The sequence below is a fragment of the Populus nigra genome, chromosome 4, assembly GCF_951802175.1.
Source record: "Populus nigra chromosome 4, ddPopNigr1.1, whole genome shotgun sequence".
NCBI classification, from domain to species: Eukaryota; Viridiplantae; Streptophyta; class Magnoliopsida; order Malpighiales; family Salicaceae; genus Populus; species Populus nigra.
The window spans coordinates 15331720-15351246 of NC_084855.1; the positions used below are offsets into that span (position 1 = coordinate 15331720).

At 34.3% G+C, this 19527-nt stretch overlaps 2 protein-coding genes across 9 annotated transcripts; one reads left to right on the plus strand and one right to left on the minus strand.

Annotated features, from left to right (window-relative positions):
- Positions 1–678: 678 nt before the first annotated feature.
- Positions 679–15299, plus strand: LOC133692357 (long chain acyl-CoA synthetase 1-like). Of its 5 annotated transcripts, none has more exons than XM_062113233.1 (21): positions 680–854; positions 1113–1163; positions 1254–1429; positions 1802–1865; positions 1938–2027; positions 2165–2221; positions 2302–2350; positions 2752–2828; positions 2939–2978; positions 11267–11361; positions 11725–11892; positions 12240–12350; positions 12699–12786; positions 12885–12951; positions 13060–13135; positions 13378–13495; positions 13825–14070; positions 14149–14288; positions 14392–14574; positions 14794–14913; positions 15000–15299. In XM_062113233.1, exons 3-21 carry the CDS (start codon positions 1278–1280, stop codon positions 15045–15047), a joined length of 1989 nt encoding a protein of 662 aa, XP_061969217.1. In that variant the 5' UTR covers positions 680–854; positions 1113–1163; positions 1254–1277; the 3' UTR covers positions 15048–15299. The 5 variants fall into 5 exon arrangements, with proteins under 5 accessions (XP_061969221.1, XP_061969217.1, XP_061969216.1 ...); XM_062113232.1 differs by having other exon boundaries at positions 1259–1429; XM_062113236.1 differs by lacking the exon at positions 680–854 and adding an exon at positions 904–922 and having other exon boundaries at positions 1259–1429.
- Positions 15300–15423: 124 nt separating this feature from the next.
- Positions 15424–19249, minus strand: LOC133692356 (probable pre-mRNA-splicing factor ATP-dependent RNA helicase DEAH2). 4 transcript variants are annotated; one of them, XM_062113228.1, is made up of 7 exons: positions 18786–19243; positions 18221–18423; positions 17043–18127; positions 16504–16629; positions 16169–16407; positions 15920–16038; positions 15424–15839 (listed from the first exon to the last, which is right to left on the minus strand). In XM_062113228.1, the coding sequence occupies exons 1-7, from the start codon at positions 19071–19073 to the stop codon at positions 15713–15715; spliced, it is 2187 nt and encodes a 728-aa protein (XP_061969212.1). In that variant the 5' UTR covers positions 19074–19243; the 3' UTR covers positions 15424–15712. The 4 variants fall into 4 exon arrangements, with proteins under 4 accessions (XP_061969212.1, XP_061969214.1, XP_061969213.1 ...); XM_062113230.1 differs by lacking the exons at positions 15424–15839; positions 15920–16038; positions 16169–16407 and having other exon boundaries at positions 16506–16604; positions 18786–19249; XM_062113229.1 differs by lacking the exons at positions 15424–15839; positions 15920–16038; positions 16169–16407 and having other exon boundaries at positions 16506–16730; positions 18786–19249.
- Positions 19250–19527: the final 278 nt, after the last annotated feature.

A 19527-nucleotide genomic window follows, 5' to 3' on the forward strand; every position in this document is an offset into this window, starting at 1 on the left:
CATATCACCATCTTTTAGTTGGATAGAATAAGTGGAATACAGCTTATAATACAACTCAAAATATCACAAAGATGAAATTACACTTCAATCCTTCCTCTCCACAAAAAAAATAAGACTCGTGATCTATAAATACACCATGAGATCTTTAGAAAAAAAGTTCACAACTTTATTCTTTACTGCATATATATTTTGAGAATATCTTTCTTTAAAATATTATTATATTCTCTTTCTCTAAAAAGATATTTATTTAAGCATCATGGAGTCATTACTTTCACTAAAAAAAAATCTCTTGCAAGTAATAATCACAAATTATCTTGACTTACCATGCACCAAATATAAGCTATCAACAACCTAATTTTTAAAAAAATGAAATTACTGGGATTACTTAATTAATTTACTATCTAAACCAGAAACCTTTTCGTAGGATACTTATTTCTAGGATGCTTAATTTTTTATTACTTCATCAATTTGCTATTTCCTAAATGAAATAATTGTATTTAGTATCCTATGTGCATGGTGGTGAAGTGCATCTACTGCATTTATGATGGGTTTCCTTTCCATGCCATTTAATTGGGGTGGATACGTATTAAGTCAAGTGGGTAGTAGCTGGTTAATTTGCCTGTACTATAATTCATTAATTAGCTTGCCGGACCATCATCTGTCCTGCTTAATTATCAACTATTTTTTTTTTGTTTTTTTCTAGTAACTCTGTGAATTATAGAGTAATCATTGTGGGCACTTTTTGATCTTTAATCTTGATTTTAGCTCTATATAACCACCCTAGCTGCGATACCTGTTAACTAGACTCTTTTCGTTTTGTTTTTCCTTCTCCTTCTGGGTTTTGCTATCTGCAGGTCAACCTTTGTCATGTCATGCATTACCTTTTATCTTTTCCAGTAATTGATTTGACTTCACAACCACGGTTAGGAAGGAACACACCGTTAATGTTGGTTAAAAGAAAGTCTGGGCTTGTTAACTAACTTGATTTTCCTTTTCCTTCTTTATTTTTTGGCTTCAAACTTCAGTTTTGATGCTAATTTATTCGCTGATTTTTCTCCCACAATCTCTTATATTTCTTATGGTGCTGAAATTTTAGTATACTCTTGTCGCAGAGTTTTAGCTGAGTTACGCCAGCCATTCCTGACTTTTGCTTGCCAGTGACGGTAGTTGACCGCCAACTTGAATATTTTAAATGGCGCTTCTTAATCTGCGCTTATGGGACACTTTTATCTAAATCTGTACGTTTTCTGTAGAGCAGCGGGTGAAACAGCAAACTAATGGCATTGAAGGCATTTGCTGCTCAGGTTGAGGAGGGGAGGGAAGGAAAAGATGGGAAACCTTCTGTTGGTCCTGTGTATCGTAATCTACTATCCAAGAAAGAGTATCCTCCTCTTGATCGCGATGTGACCACATCTTGGGATATTTTCAGGTATGAAATTGATCAGCAAGAGTAGTAGGAATCTCAGCTTGTATTAAGCAACATCCTTCTGTTATGCTATCAAGTATTAATTTAAAGCTAGACCTTAAGGTAATGGAAGCCAAAGCTAGCTACAAACTACGTTGGTTTTGCAGGTTTAGATGGTTAAAGAAACTAAGTTTGGTACAATTAGACATGTTTGCTTTTATATGTGAGAATTAATGGAGATAGAACATAGATGTTTAGGCAGAATGGCAGCCCATATAGCTTGCCAATGATGTTGGCTGGAGTTTAACTTGAAAGCTTGGATATTGAGATGGTTTTGACTTTTTTGCGCTTGTTATAAAATTCGTCTCTTGACAATGAAAATCTTTTGATGCATAGTTCATCTGCCAAGAAGTATCCTGAATATAAAATGCTTGGATGGCGTAAATTTGTTGACGGGAAGGTAAATATCTGGTTGAAAGTTCTGTAGATTAGAACAGTTGGGGCAGTTTTTTTGACTTTGATCCTTCTTTAGGTGGGGCCTTATGTCTGGAAAACTTACAAGGAAGTTTATGATGAAGTTTTGCAAATTAGCTCTGCATTGCGGGCATCCGGTGCTGAACCAGTAAGCATAGATATGTGCATTTAGCAGGGACTTGGATTAGAGTGACTTTGGATTTGAAGATTTGGCAATTAAAGCTTTCTTTCTTTTCTTTTCCCTTTGGTCATTTTTCCTGTGCCATAATTAATTCCTGGTGGCAGGGCTACCGAGTTGGTATTTATGGATCAAACTGTCCTCAATGGATCGAGGCAATGGAGGTCTGCTTTCTTTAATATTCTACGACTTTCCGTTTATTGGCTGAGCTTTTATTTTCTTTACTTTCATTGTCTCTGTGTAGGCTTGCAATGCCCAAAGCTTAGTCTGCGTGCCTCTCTATGATACTATCGGTAAACTTCTTTCTACAATACTCTCAATATAGGATTAAAATCTGTGCTCTCTTTCGGTAAAAAAAGATCCAAAAAGCTTTCATCACTGGTTTTTGTTCCAAGCTGTAAATCCACTGGTGTGGGTGGTGTGATGGGATTCTGCAGCTGAAAGCTTTGCAAAGGAGAAAATCTTCATTTATAGTTTTTATCCTTGTGCTTTCTACTTCAACTGAAAGTAGAAAGTGAACTTCAAATAACCATTAGTGGCTTGCGCTCTAGTTTTAAATCCTGCATTCCTTCTTTCTCTCTGTAAGTCATTTATTAATATTCTAGAGATGGGTTTCCGAGGGGGCACCATGCATCTCGACCTCTCTGATTCTTCTCTCCAATTAAGCAGGGGTTATTGATTTTCTTGGATGCAGGTCCTCGTGCTGTAAACTTTATTATAGATCACGCGGAGATTGATTTTGTCTTTGTCCAAGACAAAAAAGTGAAAGAAGTAAGAAAAGTTCTTCTGTTTTCTGATGATCATATGTATTCTCTTCCGCATGCCGCTGCTTATAAGAGCTGCAGATTCTCTAATTTGACATGATGCACTTCTATTTGCAGTTGCTAAATCCTGATTGCGCATCTGCTCAGCGGCTTAAAGGTAAGCATTAGTGGACAGTCCAGAGAATATTTGCTGGGAATGTTGTCAAAATTTAATTTCAATGGTTCTGGTTTAATTTTTTTTCATCTAATATATACCTGAGAGTTGCAATAGATCACTAAATAAATTGCTCGCAACTAGAATCAAATTTAAGATTGTGGGAAAGTAACTAGCAAGCACATAAACTTAAATAAGACGAATTAAACAAGTAAATCCCTTTCACTTAAACATGCATGCCCCTTTGCTTTCAAGTATCGTATTTTTCTGTCCTTATTGCTAGCTATTTGGTATTGATGGATTGACTATAGTCAACATTTTAGGATTCTTACCCCACTATTTTTATTAGTTGTGCCATGAACTTGAAAAACAAACTCAAAAATCTCTCGACAGAAAACTTGAAATTAAACTCTAGAACTACTGAAGAAAAAATGCAGTGGAGAAGTTGAGAAAAACAAATGAGAGAAGGCTAAAGACCTACTGCTTTGTGTGCACAAAACATCTTATACTGATTTCTTGATCCAAAACTAAACTAATGCGTAATTAATTCTAGTAATTACTAGATTTATCATTTTACTTTAATTACCCCACCATAAAAAGATAAAAAACTAATAATTCTTGTCTTAAAAACATTGTAATTATTGCCTTAAAAACCAGATTTTCTACTTTGATTATAAAATTATTCAGGATGAGGAAAAGTATTGTTCAGGTTGGTTGTTTATTCATGGATTGACAAACAATATAGGTTACAAAAATAATTCCTTTAACCAAAAATTATTTAACAATAAATCTAAGTTGCCTAGACCCAATTCCCTGGACTAAGATCGAGCCTGATCCTAAGCCTAGTCAAGCGAGCATGTGTTTGACTTAAGCCCAAAACTCACTTAACCTAAGGTTTTTTTTGTAACATTTGCGTTATCGGGATCAAACATATCAATCATATAAAGGAAAATCATGGAGAAATTTATTTTATTTTATTTTATTTTTGCCAAACTTGTATAAGAATTGCTGAAATTTCTACCAAAATTTCAACAAAATCTTCCCTATACCGGGAGATCCCAGATTATCAACAATTATCATGCACGCATTTTATACCCATTTCTTAACCATATCACAATCATTTTGAGTCTCGATAGCAAATTATTCATGGGTACAAGCATAGTATTTCACATATTCATTTTCTTTTTCATTAGGCATAGGTTAATTCATAAATAAACAGAAATGAACAAATATTAAGATTACAAGTACAATATAGCACAATTTGTGTTCCGACATTTAATATAAAAAGAGAACTATTACATTTCAATTCATATAATTCTTTAAAGGCAAAATACATTAGTATTCATTTAATTCCTAGATCATACAAACAAACAAAAAACTAGACGACCTAAGACATATCTCCTTGCGTGAATGTGATGAACTTGCAATTACATGATGTTTGCAATAATTATATTAAAAATAAAAATATAGCAGAGAAGCAAAAATCACACACACACACACACACACACACAATATATATATATACACACACACACTAATACATAATCGTAATTCATTATTCTCGTCTAATCTTCCTTTATTACATCTAGATTCATCATTCTTGAAATCGCTCAACATTTCTATTTTCTAAATATTATTAATTATTTTTCATCGGGAACATCAATCGTACTACTTTCAAAATCTGGGGAGGCTATTCCCGACACTAATGATTCTCATTAGTGTCATTAGTCACCTTTACCGAGACCGACTAATAAAATCTTTGGTAATGCCGACATCAACATAGCTAGTTGATGCCATTAACTACTTTAAATCCGAAATAGTTAATCAGTTTTTCATAATACCTTGGAAATAATTTCAAGAAAGCTGATGTCAAGAGTTCTTGACATCATTTGCTTTCACCTCAAGAAAACTAATCAAGTTTCATGAGTTTGCCAATACCGACGTCATCCGTCGATATCATTAACTATTCTTCGCTTGAATAGTTGATCAAGTTTATATTCCTCGATTCTCTGTAATGGTCATGCCGATATTAGTAAATCTTACTAACATCATTAGCCTCTCTTATTTGAGATCGGCTAATAAAATCCAAGAAGCGGTTATTCATGAAATTTCCTTACTACCATTCATCATCGCCAACTTTGATCCATAATTCAAATCTAATTTACATTCCTCATTTGTTTCATTCTTATCTTTTCTCCTTTCGGTTTCATTCATAAGCACAAGTTTTATAAATTAAGCAAATTACTAAGATTCCCCTTATTTAAGGATGGTATAGATATAAAATACTTAACTGTTGCAGAAGCTTGGCTCGCACTCCTTTATTGTTGTTGTACCCCTCTTGCAGTTCCTCCTAAATCCACAAGTACACCACATTATTCCATACTCAAATCACATTTCAAAAAATAACAACAATAATGGTTACAACATTCATTCCTCTTTTACAATTATTTTTTCCTTACATTTACATCCCCATTATATCCTTTAGGATTATAGTTCATTATCAAATCATAACGAATATCACAAATTTAATTTCAAATATGGTTTATTTTTTTTCTGAAAGTCAGGACATAACGCTACACATTTTAAAAAGGGAGGGAAACCAAATCCTACCCTTAACATGGCTAAATTTCTCTGTTTTATTAATTTGGCCAAATGTGCTAGTATGGGTGGCAGCTCGACCTCTCCTCGGATATTTATCTATATTTGGAGTTCTAGAGCTCCAAAATAAGCGGGGTTGAACTCGTTGGAAATCTAACACCCTAGGCTACAACTTCTATGCAAAAACTCTCCCTGAATTTTATCATTTTTAGGCTCGAATCCTCTCAAGAATCAAGGCGATGAATCTGTCCAGTTTTTCATTAATTGATTAAATGCATCTCCAATTATCCTCATTCCCCTTTTCTCTCTTGAGATAGTTAATCCCACACTGTATATATGGAAACCTTCCTAAATATGACCTCCCAAGGTCGTTTACACTAATTTTGTTCTTCTTCCTCTTTTTTTGTTTTTGTAAGGTGGTCTAGAACCACTTCAATAAACAAGCACTTTTTTTGCGTTTACGGTTTCGTACATTTCACAACTATCCCCAAAACACGTCATAGACCATACAGGTGGCCTATAAACTCCTTTCTACCCTTCATGACCTACGAAATCGATTTATGCAATTCTCGTATCATCAAGTTATCTTGTTTTTTTTGTTAGTAAGCTTTCCACTACACCTAATTCACTCATAATTTTCATACGAAATCTCAAAACTCTCCTTCCCCCTACTAATTCCTATCTTGCCCAAACTTGACCCCAAAGGAACTAAGGGTTCCTTCTCCTTCTTAGGTGATAATTTTCCTTTCTAGTTATCATTCACATTACAACAACACATCATAAACAATTTAATAAGGAAAATCATAAGTTATACCCTTCTCATTTACCCTCTTAGTGGTCAGCCACCTTGGGCCCTTTTTTCCATTGATTTTTATTTGTTCTCCTCACATAATTTCACAACTAAAGTAATCTACAACACTCTAATTAATCTAATTCTAGGAAATTTTGCATTTCCTTTAAATTGTGTTCAAGAACCCTAATTCTCAATTTAAAAAAATTGCACAATTTCAATCAAATTGAAGCATAATTATTCGTGAAATTGAGTTTAAGACTCCTTACTTAAGGGTAATCTAAACTTCACTACTCAATTGATTGAAAATTTTTAACTCCTTTCTCCTTGCATTTAGCAGACCACCCACCCCTTTTCTCCTCACAATTCCCACACTTATTTCTTGTAATTTCTCTTGTTAAATGATGTTTTTCTCCTACCAATTTGTCTAAGACTTGTAAAGCTTGCTAAGTTTTGGTGCTGTCGGTTTTCAATGGAGAAGAAATAGAGTATTTATAGCCCCATTTATTTTTAATTACACTTTGACCCCATTTCTATTCTTTTTCACAATTTAAGTCATACCTCTTATGTCTTTCATAATTTTTTTCTTTTTTAATTGCATTATTATTATATTTGTTATTATAATTTTAATTTTAATTAACTTTTTTTTTGTATGAGTTTGTTCTTTGGGTTTTACATCTTTCCTTTAAAAACTTTGGTGCCCTACAGGCCTAATTTTAACTATTCAACTTCATATTATATAAACTACAAGAAAATCTTGTAATCTTTCAATGTAAGATTAAAGGTTTTTAGGTTTACAAAATCTGCTAACCATGGATTCTTTGAAATTAATTTATCATTTACTCATAATTTTTTTAAAAAAGTTAATGTTTCATGTTAAAGTATTTTTGTTGAAGAATGATTTATATTCAATAAAGCCTTAACCCTAAAAGTGAGTGGATTTCACTTTTAATTTGGCATCAAATATATCCATCAATCATGTTTATTTTAAATAAATTTCTAACAATCCCCACGTAAATAAAAATTTTGACAATATATAAGAACTCGAAGATTCATAGAAAGATAATGACTTGGTAGATCATTACATCATAAAATGTAGCTTTTAGCTTTGAACATTTATTAATGAAATACTATTAAATTTACTTGACTAATTAGTGAAGGCAATGTCTAAACTTATTGGTTAACATTTTCTTGGTAAAATTTATCATGTAATCATTGTTGTCTAAAATTAGCATGTCATCCATAAAAAGACATAATAACACAATATTTATTTATGTTTTTCATATAAATATATTTCTCAATTTCGTTGATTTGAAACGCATTTAATAACATAATCTTTAAATTGGTGATGATTATATCATCACCATATGAAAACACCATACATATGCTTCCTTAAATAAAAACATATCTCCAAAGAATATATCATTGCTTGATTTCGTTATTGTATTAGGATGAGTATCCTTAATACTTAACTTATATACAAGAAATTTACATGCACTTTTATTGTAAACATATCTAATAAAAACACAATTCATAATTTTTGGTCCTATATTGACCTTTTTAGGACTTGGTAGTACCATTATTACAAGACATCCTTATATTTTGAGGTATTTGTAGGAAGATATTCTACCTTTTCATAATTTATATGGTGTTTTCTATAATTTTTTATAGGGTATTTTATTAAGTATATAATTGGCAATCAGAATTACCATTTTAGAAAGCAAAATTCACCAAAAGGTGCTTTTTAGACTCCTCATATATCATGCTTAGTACCTTTATTTTTCTATTAAGCTAATTTTAAACTTCATTCTTGTAATGTTTAAATATTTTAAGTGCCTCATCTTTGCTTTTGAGCAAAAAAAATATAACAATACCTTATTCAATCATCTATAAAAATAATGTAATATTTTTTCTCACCTCTAGTTTGCATAAATTTTAAATCACCAATACCTAACTTAATTAAAAGAAGGTTTTATGATTATTATTTTTTCACTAGTTCTTTTAATTGTTTTAAAAGAAGGTTTTATGAATTTGATTCTGCACAAACCTAACATTTATGACTTTTCTCAAAAACTATACTTCGTAAATATTCAATATTAATTAAACTTTGTGTAGAATTAGTTCACATGTAAGTAATGGTTATTATTTTTATTCATCTCATCATGTTTTATAATGGTTATTGAATTTATTTTAAAGAGGTCATCGCAAAGATAATCATCCTTTTCAACAAACATCTCATTTTTAATTAGTAACTCTTAACTATCATTTTAAAATTATTTTTACTTAACAAGGAGACAAATACTAAGTCTTTTCTAATATCAGTAACATGAAGTATATTGTTGAGGGTAAGAAGCTTTCTATAAGTCATCTTTAGTATGATTTTCCCAATGCCTAATACCTTAGAGATTAATGAATTCACCATCTGCTTCTTTATAAGTGGAAAACATTTTCTTATCAATGCATACATGTTTTGTTGCACTAGTATTAACCCATGGCTCCTCAGGATTTTTTTATCGATTTGACTTCAAACAACAATAGACAAATTCAATTTTGACACATCATTTATCAACCTTAGTGATATTAGCTTAAGTAGTCCTTTCTTTATAGGATTTTCTTGTTGATCCTTGTTTATACAATTCTTGGCTTGGTGTTCAGTCTTATGCATATGAAGTTTTTTCCATTGAAATTTTGACAATTCCTTTCCCTTTCATAAAAGCCTTTTCTTCAGGTTTTTTAGATAACTCGTTCAACAATGTTTGCATTAGGCGCTATAGTGGAAACATTAGCTCTTTTTTCAAAGAATTTAGTGTCCTCTTTTATCCTTAATCTTAAAATGAAGTCTTTAACTCTTATCTTTTTACGCTTATGCTTAAGGTAGTTGTTAATTTTTTAAAAAAAAAGGTGCATTTTTTTTATAATTATAGCTACTTGAAAGGATTCACTCAAAACCATTCTTTCAGCATAAATATCATGCAATATAAGTTAAAACTCTTGAACTTGTCATATCATGGTTCTTGAATTAACCATTTTAAAATCTAAAAATTTACCGACTATGAATTTTTTTTATACCAACATCTCTAACTTTGTACTTTCAATCCAAAGCTCTACATAATATCTTTATACTCTTGATTGAACTATACACATCATATAGTATGTTATCAAATCCATTCAAGATATAGTTCTTGCACATGAAATCACTATAATTTCATGTGTCCACAACTACCACAATGATAGGATCAGATTCACTATCTAATAGATTTGTCAAGTTTAAAGTGGTTAGATAGAAAAACATCTTTTGCTATCACCTTTTAAAGTTCAATACATTGAAATTTTTAGGTTTTCTTACTATGCATCACAAAAGGTAACCAAAGTAGTATTAACCAAAGCAACATTAATTATAGTAATCAGATCTTGAGTTGAAGTCAAGGTAAAATTTCTCAAATAACATCTAGATATATATAATTAAAATTTGGTTTTAAACTTTCAAATGAAAAAGAATTACAATAGGTAAAACAAATTCAAAAAAGAAATTAAGGAGATAATTTCTAACTTATAATTTAGTATTTTTATCATTTATAAACTATGTTATCATAAATTAAATTAAACAAAAACAATTACAAAAAATAAAATGATAAAGCCTTAAGATTGTTATCAAAATTTAATTGAAGTTTATTAGGTTTAATTTTGTTCACCTAAATATATGAGAGTTGTAATAGATAGTTTAATATTATCATTAAATAAGTTGTATGCAATATAACCCTGGAAAAAAAGTAACTAGCAAGTATACAAACTTAAACACCATGAATTGAACAAATAAATCATTTTTACTTAAACATACATGTAAAGAAAGCAATATATTAAATAGTTTGTTTAGTATACTTACTTACTTATTGAAGCATATAGGATCATATTGTTTTCAAGAATTGTGTACTTTGTTCTTAAAACTTTACTACTTGTCATTTGGTGCAAATAGGTTGATTGCAACCAGCTTCTCAAGATTCCAACAATATCATCTTGATTACTTGCACTATTAAACAAGATCCACAAACTAGGAAACAAACTCAAAAACCTTTATACAAAAATCTTGAACTTAAGCTCTAGAATAACTAATAAAAAAAAAGTTGAAATATTTGGAAAAGCAAAGAGAGAAGGCCGAAGAGCTACTACTTTGTTTGTACAAACAATTTATCATTCAATCCTTTTTTATACTAATTTTTTGAACTACAATTAATGCTAAGTTAATTGTGGTAATTAACTGAATTAATTATCACCATTTTGCTTTAATTACCTACCATAAAAAGATAAACCGGGTAGTTGTTGTCTTAAAAACTAGATGTTTTTACTTATAAAACAAAAATGTTCAAGAAAAGAAAGATTATTGTTCAAATTATTTATTCATGGGTTAGCTAAACAAAATTGATTTGGCAAAAAATAAAATTATGAGCAAAAAAATTATTGCAAGTCCAAATCTAAATCCCAAGACTCGAGCCTAGGCCGAGTTGAGAGAATAAAAGTGTATGGCTGAAGCTTAAATCTCACTTATCCTAGTATCTCACCGCTTTAAAAACTTTAATGTCCAATGAAACTAATTTTAACTATTTAATTTCTTTTTATATATAAGATTTAAGAAAATCTTATAATATCTCAATCATGGATTAAGGATTTTATAGTTCAAAAAAAAACATGGCAATCATAATTTCTTTGAATTAAATTTTTCATATACCAATAATTTATCTTAAACTAATTAATGTTTATATTAAAATATTTTTATTAGAGAATAATTTTCAGTAAATTATTAACCTTAAAAATAAGTTTACTCTGCTTTTAATTTGAACTTCATTGACATGTTTATTTAAAATAAATTTCTAACAATACATCCTACTAAGTTTAATTGTGATTGCAGCAATTGTTTGCTTCACTTCTTTGACGGAGGAAGAGAAGGATCGGGCAGCCCAAATGGGGATAAAATCATACTCTTGGGAAGAGTATCTATGCATGGTTAGATATAACTTCACCTTCATGAAATTTACAGTTGTCTTGTGTGGAGATATAGTACTTCTTCAGATTGAGAATAGTAATCGTGTAAATCTGTATCCAGGTCCTCTCTTTCCGAGTGATGATAACTGAAGATAGTTGCAATGTTAATATATAGTTGAGGCTAGAGGGTTTTCATATGCTGTTTAAACTCCTACTATATTTGACATTATTTTGCATCAGAGTGAACAACTTATTCACTTCCTTGCTTACAACTTCTGGGAGTACTGCTCCGATTCCCCATAATTGATAGAATGGAGTTGATACAATATTGCTTTTTTTTTCCTGGTTCCTTTGTGGTTAGTTTTTAAGAGTCTTGTGCATTAGGGAAAAGAGAATCCATCGGAGATATTCCCGCCTCAGCCTCTTAGCATTTGCACAATTATGTACACAAGTGGTACCAGTGGAGATCCCAAAGGTGTTGTGATATTGCATGAAACAGTTGCAGCTTTTGTCAGAGGCATTGATCTATTTATGGAACAATTTGAAGACAAGGTGGGAAAATAAATATGGTATTTTTTATTTAGTGTTCTCTAATTATGTATGAAGTTGTATGTACAAGCAAAAACTGGTTTGAATAAAAAAAATGCATTAATTCTACTGGCCTAAAATTATCCAGTAAGCCAAAGTTTACCATGAGAAACCTTTTTTTTTTCTTTGCATGTCGGAACCTGTCCTTATTATCTTAGTTGACAACTTTAACTAACGATCGGCATATATAAAAATCAGTTCTCATCTTGATTGCATGCGTTCTCTGCTTGAATATGTTGCTGTGGTCAAGTATTGTTCTTCTACCTGGATTTATCTTGTTGTTTTGAAACACATTTTGTGACTTAAAACAGATGACAACTGATGATGTGTATCTATCTTTCCTGCCGCTTGCTCATGTGCTTGATCGCATGATCGAGGAATACTTTTTCCGGAAAGGTGCTTCTGTTGGCTATTATCATGGGGTATGCTGCTGGAACACCACTATTTGAACTTTGAACAGGTTATTGGTCAGTGAAAGAGAGGAGGGTATTATCACGGGGTATCCGCATAAAAATCATGACGACTACTGATAGTTGTAGTTGTAATGGACTATTGAGTGATAGTTAAACATGGAATTCGTGCTGGCATGATACAATGATGCGGTAGGAAAAAGGAAGGAAATGAAAGAGCCATGTACTCTACTGAGTACCAATTTCACCATATGACTTGAGTGTTCACTTTCAATTTTCCACATTCACCGATTTTCCTATAAATTTCAGATCTTTGATTAGCAATAATTGTTTCTCAAGATTATATGGGTTGATTTGAAGGATTTGAATGCTTTGAGGGATGATTTGATGGAGTTGAAGCCAACATGTTTAGCTGGTGTACCTCGAGTCTTCGAAAAAATACAAGAAGGCATGGAAATCCCTATAGTAATCTATCAAGCGCACATAAATTGATCTTGAAAGATGTTTGGCAGTTCTTATTTAAGACTAGGTTCATCTGTATTTCAGGTATAAAGAAGGCATTACAAGAACTCAGTCCACTACGCAGGAATATATTCGATGCTTTGTATAGATAGTAAGTTGGTCTTCTCTTAAGTAATGAAATTTGTTCTCAATACTAGCAATGATTAGATACAACAATTTCTGTAACGATGCTGAAAGTACCTTTTCTGTTGTTATACAGCAAGCTTGGCTGGATGAATCGGGGTTACAGACAAAAATATGCATCGCCATTGGCAGACCTGTTAGCCTTCAGGAAGGTTGTATCTGGCCTCCCTCAATAAGTCATATTTTACTCAAAATATAGCACACAGCTTGTAAGAAACTCCCATAAATGACCGCACCAGTTTACTTCTTCCAAATTTGTGGAACCCTAAATTCATGGTTCTTAAATACGTTGGCCAATCAATTGACTGATTGAAAATCATTTACCATCATTTATCTCTGCATTACTACTATCGTCTTGGCCATAAAGCTTTTATCATTGATTTCTCTTTGTTAGGTCAAAGCTAAGTTAGGTGGCCGCCTTCGACTAATAATATGTGGAGGTGCATCCTTGAGCACTGAGGTGGAGGAGTTCTTGCGGGTTACGTCCTGTGCCTTTGTAATCCAAGGCTATGGTAACGAGCTGTTTCCTTAACAATGAGGACAAACATTAGTAGTCCATGTAGATTAATTGTATTGGAAAATGATGAAACATTGCTTTAAGCATATAGTTTAGGGCAACTAGGTTAATGCTCATGAAGATCTTATTCATTTCTTTATGCAATGCAATGATTTTAGTGGAGGAATGATCTTGTCTGAGCATTTTGAGTATAATCCTCAGAGATTGTCATCTCTTGCAAGTAGATTGATAAATGATAATCCATTCTGATCCAGCCAGCATGGCTACTTAGGTTAATGCTCATCTTGTAGGCAGTCGAATTCTCATCCACTTACATTGCTTTAGGGTTGACCGAAAGCTGTGGACCAGCCACCATGGCCTTTCCAGATGAAATGTGCATGCTGGGTACAGTTGGGGCGGCAGCTGTATACAATGAACTGTGCCTGGAGGAGGTTCCGGAGATGGGATACGATCCGCTTGGTAATCCTCCTTGTGGCGAGATATGCCTCCGAGGGAAGACTCTTTTCTCTGGTTATTACAAGAATCCAGAACTGACAAGAGAGAGCATGAAAGATGGGTGGTTCCATACAGGTTAAACAGCCATCGTTTCTTGTCAAACAGAATGCCTCTACATTTGTTACTGACTCTTTCATTCTTTGGCATTTTCAGGAGACATAGGAGAAATTCTTCCAAATGGAGTTGTTAAGATTATTGACAGGAAGAAAAATCTTATAAAACTCTCTCAGGGAGAGTATATTGCTATTGAGTACTTGGAAAATGTATACAATAACACTCCAATTGTTGAGGACGTAAGCATTGTTTCAACTCAACTTCTTAATAGAAAGTTTTATCATGTGATCGCTAGGTGCGTTGAGGTTTTATTGAAATTGCGTTATCATGTTCTTTGTTAAGATTTGGATCTACGGGGACAGCTGCAAGTCAATGCTGGTTGCAGTAGTTGTGCTTCATGAAGAAAACACAAAGAGCTGGGCGTACTTGAATGGCCATATGGGTTCATTCACCGAACTCTGCTCTCTCCATCAGCTACAGAAACTTGTCCTCTCAGAGCTAAAGACTACGGCTGAAAGAAACAAGGTAGTCTCTGCTGAACCTGAATTTCAAACCAATGCGACCTGTCACTAAGACCTGTCACTAGCTTCCTTTCAGGCTTTCTGCTGTTTGCTATATCTGTAGCTCCAGAGAATCGTTTTACCCTTTTCAAAGTTTTAAAGGAAGTTATTTGCATTCCTTCAAGTCAGCTGATAGTTTTTTTTTTTTTTTTTTTTACACTTCTTCCCCATTTCTTATTATCAGTTGAAAGGTTTTGAACATATCAAGGGAGTGATACTGGAGTCCTGCCCCTTCGATATTGAAAAGGATTTGGTGACTGCAACCTTGAAGAAGAAAAGAAACAAGTTGGTTAGCCACTATCGGGTAAATAAATGGAACAACTCCCTCCTTGTGCTTGCATCCTGTTGAACAATTGCTTATTAATTTCCAACTTATTTAATGATGTACAGGTGGAAATTGATGAACTTTATCAAAAACTGGCTGAAGGACGAGCATGATCAGTTAATCAAGATCCATAGAGTGTGCAATGTTACCTCTTGAACTACCAGTACTGGATTTATCCTCGTTATTTCGCACTTCAAACCCCCCTTAAAGCATGTATGGGAGATTTAAGAAATGGATCACTGTCTGCAAGAATCTTGTGATCTCTCCTGCTCTTTAAATAATTGCAGCACCCTAATCATGTTGGAGCTCGTAATAACCATGCCGGATTTTCATGTGATAATAATGATTATAGTAGGTTTCGAGAATGGGATAGCTCATGACATGAAAAGGCTCGCATGAGGCCCGCCCCCTCTGGTTCAATTCACTACTATTTTAGTATCGAATCTTCTGCATACCAGTAGTCAGTAGAGTGAGATCATGACCACAGCATAGCAAATTCATACCCGTTTCAATTTTCTTTAAATGTTTAACGCCTAAACCTTAAAACGGCAACAATCCCACATCCAAAAATAAATGTGGATGCTTGAAGTACAGAGAAAATGAAAAATGCTAAAGCTACTATTTGAATAAATGGTACAAGCCAGATTGGCCAGGCAACTGGATCCAGAAAGGTGGTTGTGTTGCACATTAGTACTGGATAGCTTCGGAAGGACAGCCACGCTTTTAGTTTCTGGATAAGAAATACTGGAAGGATCCAGCAACTCATCAGTCAACACATTCATTTTCTGTTCCTGTTCTCCTCCTTCTCCCTCTCCCGCTTCCTGTAAAGCTTTTCAAGAACCCGCTTGGCCTCACATTGCGGGAAATTTTGCAAGTCATAGTAATGTGGTGCTATGTCTACCAACCTGCACATAACATAAATAAATAAAAACATGTATTGAGGGACAACATTGAAAGACAAGGATTGGAGGAAGGATAGACTAACCATTCCCCACGAATGTCGAGCACAGTCCGTATATAATTCCGGCTGGTCAAGACATATTCATTGTAAATCACCCACTCCGGCTTGTGATCCAAACAATTTGAAGGATGCAGGTGCACCACCTGAAAAACAAATTACCAACACAAAACAAAATTGTTATCTTACACAATCTTTCAATAATTTGCCTTGAACAAAAAGAACATTAGACCATCACTGCAAAAATAACATAACCAATATATATTATCCACATACTTGGTTGTCTTTCACTGTCAAGTAGTGTCCACTTTGTTCCAGGTGAGCAACCTGCATAAAGTATCCGGCTAATATAGATTTTCTTATGTTGATGTAGTATTCACGGCTGTTGAAGTCAGTGCTGCATAACTTGAGGTTAAACCTGGCCATGATACGCACAAGCTGTTGTCTTACATTGTCAGCAGCCTTCAGTGCTCTATGATTGACAAAATTTTCATAGCACCAAGATGGATCCTCATCTGCAATCCATTCACCAATGGTAAGAATCTTACTAAAATGACAACTAATTCAGATGAATCATCATTAAAATGAGAGAGAATAAGACAAGCACTTACTGTTTTGCTTATATGCATGATACACATTCAACAGCGTGAGGTGATCCCCATCAATGTGCCCAAACCTTGCTTTTGCTTCATCAGCAGCCTTTTGCGCCTCCCTAGGGCGGACAAAGCAATTGGGTACTAAAGAAAGAATTTGGTTACCACAGAAGAGGCCCATGGTAGGTCAGCAGATGCATACAGGCGAGACGATACCATTTGCTTCATGAGATAATACTGAGAAACTGCAACTATCTGCATCAGCACTTACTTAGAATCCGATGGTACATGCCATCCGGGGGCATGGGACCCATACAAGACAGTTGCTGATGACGACCTAATAGGACACATAAATTCTTTAACTGCATACATGCATACTGGCGAACACATGCATGCAGTTAAACAACTAATGTGGTGCACAGAAAACTGGCTGCACACATGCCATATAGAGAGGGATGCATCTGATAATATTGCAACCCAATGGCACCTATTCCCCCTATCATTTAGACCAGACTCAAGACAACAATAAAGAAAATAAACATGGTAGAAAAACATACCTGAAAGCATGGCTGAAATTGAAAGAATTTCATTCGAACAGTTGAATTCTGGACTCACAACAAGCATCTTCGACAGCTGAGGATCCAAGGGAAATTCACTCATGATCTCCCCAAGCTTTGTCAAATTCCCCTCATCATCCAATGCTCCCAAATAATTCAACACCTCCAATGCTCGCATCAATGTCTCAGGGGCAGGAGGATCCATGAAATCAAAGTGCACCAGATCATCAATACCCAATTTCTTCAACGTTAGAACTGTATTTGCAAGGTTTGACCGCAATATCTCTGGATAGGTCTGAGGCTGAAGATCCTGGTTGAAACTTTTCTCTGTGTAGAGTCTAAAACATTTGCCTGGTTGAGTTCTTCCAGCACGTCCTGATCTCTGGTGCGCACTAGCCTTTGATATGGGGGAAACTAACAAAGATTCAACCCGCACTCGTGGGTTATAAACCTTTTGTTTTGAGAAGCCAGGGTCAATAACATAAACAATACCATCTATAGTCAAAGAAGTTTCTGCAATGTTTGTTGACACCACAATCTTCCTTCCAGAAGGGCCACCCTCCTGCAGTGGAGGTGGAGCAGGTTCGAATATTTTTTGCTGCATGGCTGGTGGAAGCGTAGAATATAGAGGCACCACTTTCACTGGCCCCACTTGGTCCCCCAAATTTCCAATTTCTTTTGTTATTTTTCGGCAAGCATCTTCTATCTCCTCCTCCCCAGTTAGGAAAACAAGTATATCTCCAAGGGGTTCACACAAGTGTATCTGTACAACTGTTCGAATTGCTGCCTCAAGGTAATCCCTCTCAGGGTCCTGGGTATAGAAAATTTCAACCGGATGAAGCCTGCCAGGAACTTTCATAAGCGGTGCTTCACCAAAATAACCCTGAAATTTCTCAGCCTCAAGTGTTGCACTCATTACAACTAGCTTCAGGTCAGGCCTATTTTTCAGCACTTCTTTAAGAAGCCCGAATAGCACATCTGTTGATAGAGTTCTTTCATGGGCCTCATCAAGAATTATTACTTTGTACCGTTCCAAAAGTGGATCGGTCATTGCCTCTCGTAAAAGCATACCATCAGTAAGATACCTGCCACAAAGGAGAAGAAAAATGAGCACATGACTTAAATCCAAGAATCTTAGGAAAATAAATGAAGTGACATAAGGGAGCCGAGCATCTCACTTCAAAACCGTTCTCGCACTGCTACAGTCTTCAAAACGGATGCTATAACCAACCTCTTCGCCAATTGTAACATCCATCTCCTCAGCAACACGTCGAGAAACAGACATTGCAGCCACCCTTCGAGGTTGGGTACATGCAATCATCATCTTCCTACGTTTATCCGGAGATTCTAATTCTACAGCTTCCAAAACAAACTGAGGAATCTGTACCATCAGAAGTTTTTCATGGTTAATTATTTCTATGCTTGTCTAGTTTCCATTACAGTATATTACTAACAGCAAACTCGCAACCACACGCTGCTTTTTTCAAAAAAATGAAAATACATCTAGCTGCAATAGACAAATAATCCATCATTTCCTTCTAAAAAAAAATAATCTTTCTCATTACCTCTACTATTCAAGCTAAAATACTATTTTGAAAAAACTACGATAATCAATCAGTAATTAAAAGATTTGCAAGCAAAGTATTAAAACAATCAATCAGTAATTAAAGTAATTAGACAAACAACTCAAAACATACAGTAGACAAATCAAGAAAAAAGGAAAGGAAAGAAAAGGGAACAAACCTGAGTGGTTTTACCACTACCAGTCTCGCCAACAAGGATGATAACCTGATGTTTCTTCAAAACTTGTAAGAAATCCTCTTTTTGATGCCAAACAGGCAAATTCTTCCTCTTCTCTAATATATCATAGTACCTCTGTGAGTAGGGCTTCCCATTCCACCGATTTATCAAACTACTTCCTCCATTGTTATTGTTACCCATCGCTCCGTTCGATTTCACGATCTTTGCAGAAAGCGACGTCTCGTCAACCACGTCGAATAAACTCACCTTCCTCTTCCTCTCCGTACCCATCCAAATCTATCCGACCAAACCCTAACAGTTTTGGGATCGAATGATTTGAAATAGAGTTGTCAAGGAGAAAGAGAACCCTAAAAGGTCAAGAGATGGAGAGATATGAGGAGGAGGCTAGGGCATTAGTGCCGTGTTGTTATATATTAGTACTGTTTGAGAGATGGAAAGAACTTTCGCGATTTGCTTATTGGTCCCTTTCGGTTCTTATATTTTATGGGGAGCAGACAACAACGAAAGCGGTTGAATTTCCTCCTTCTATTTTTCATTTAAGGGCCTGGCCTTGAAAACGGATCGGGTACAAGCCCGGCCCAATAGAGAGATGGAACAGAAGCCTGTTGAATAGTAAATGTGTGCTCGCTACTGCTATATATGTTGTTATTTTTGTATTCGAATTCAAAGAAAACTCGTAAGAATGACGTTTACTGCTTTGAAACTTTCATTCCAGGACTTTACT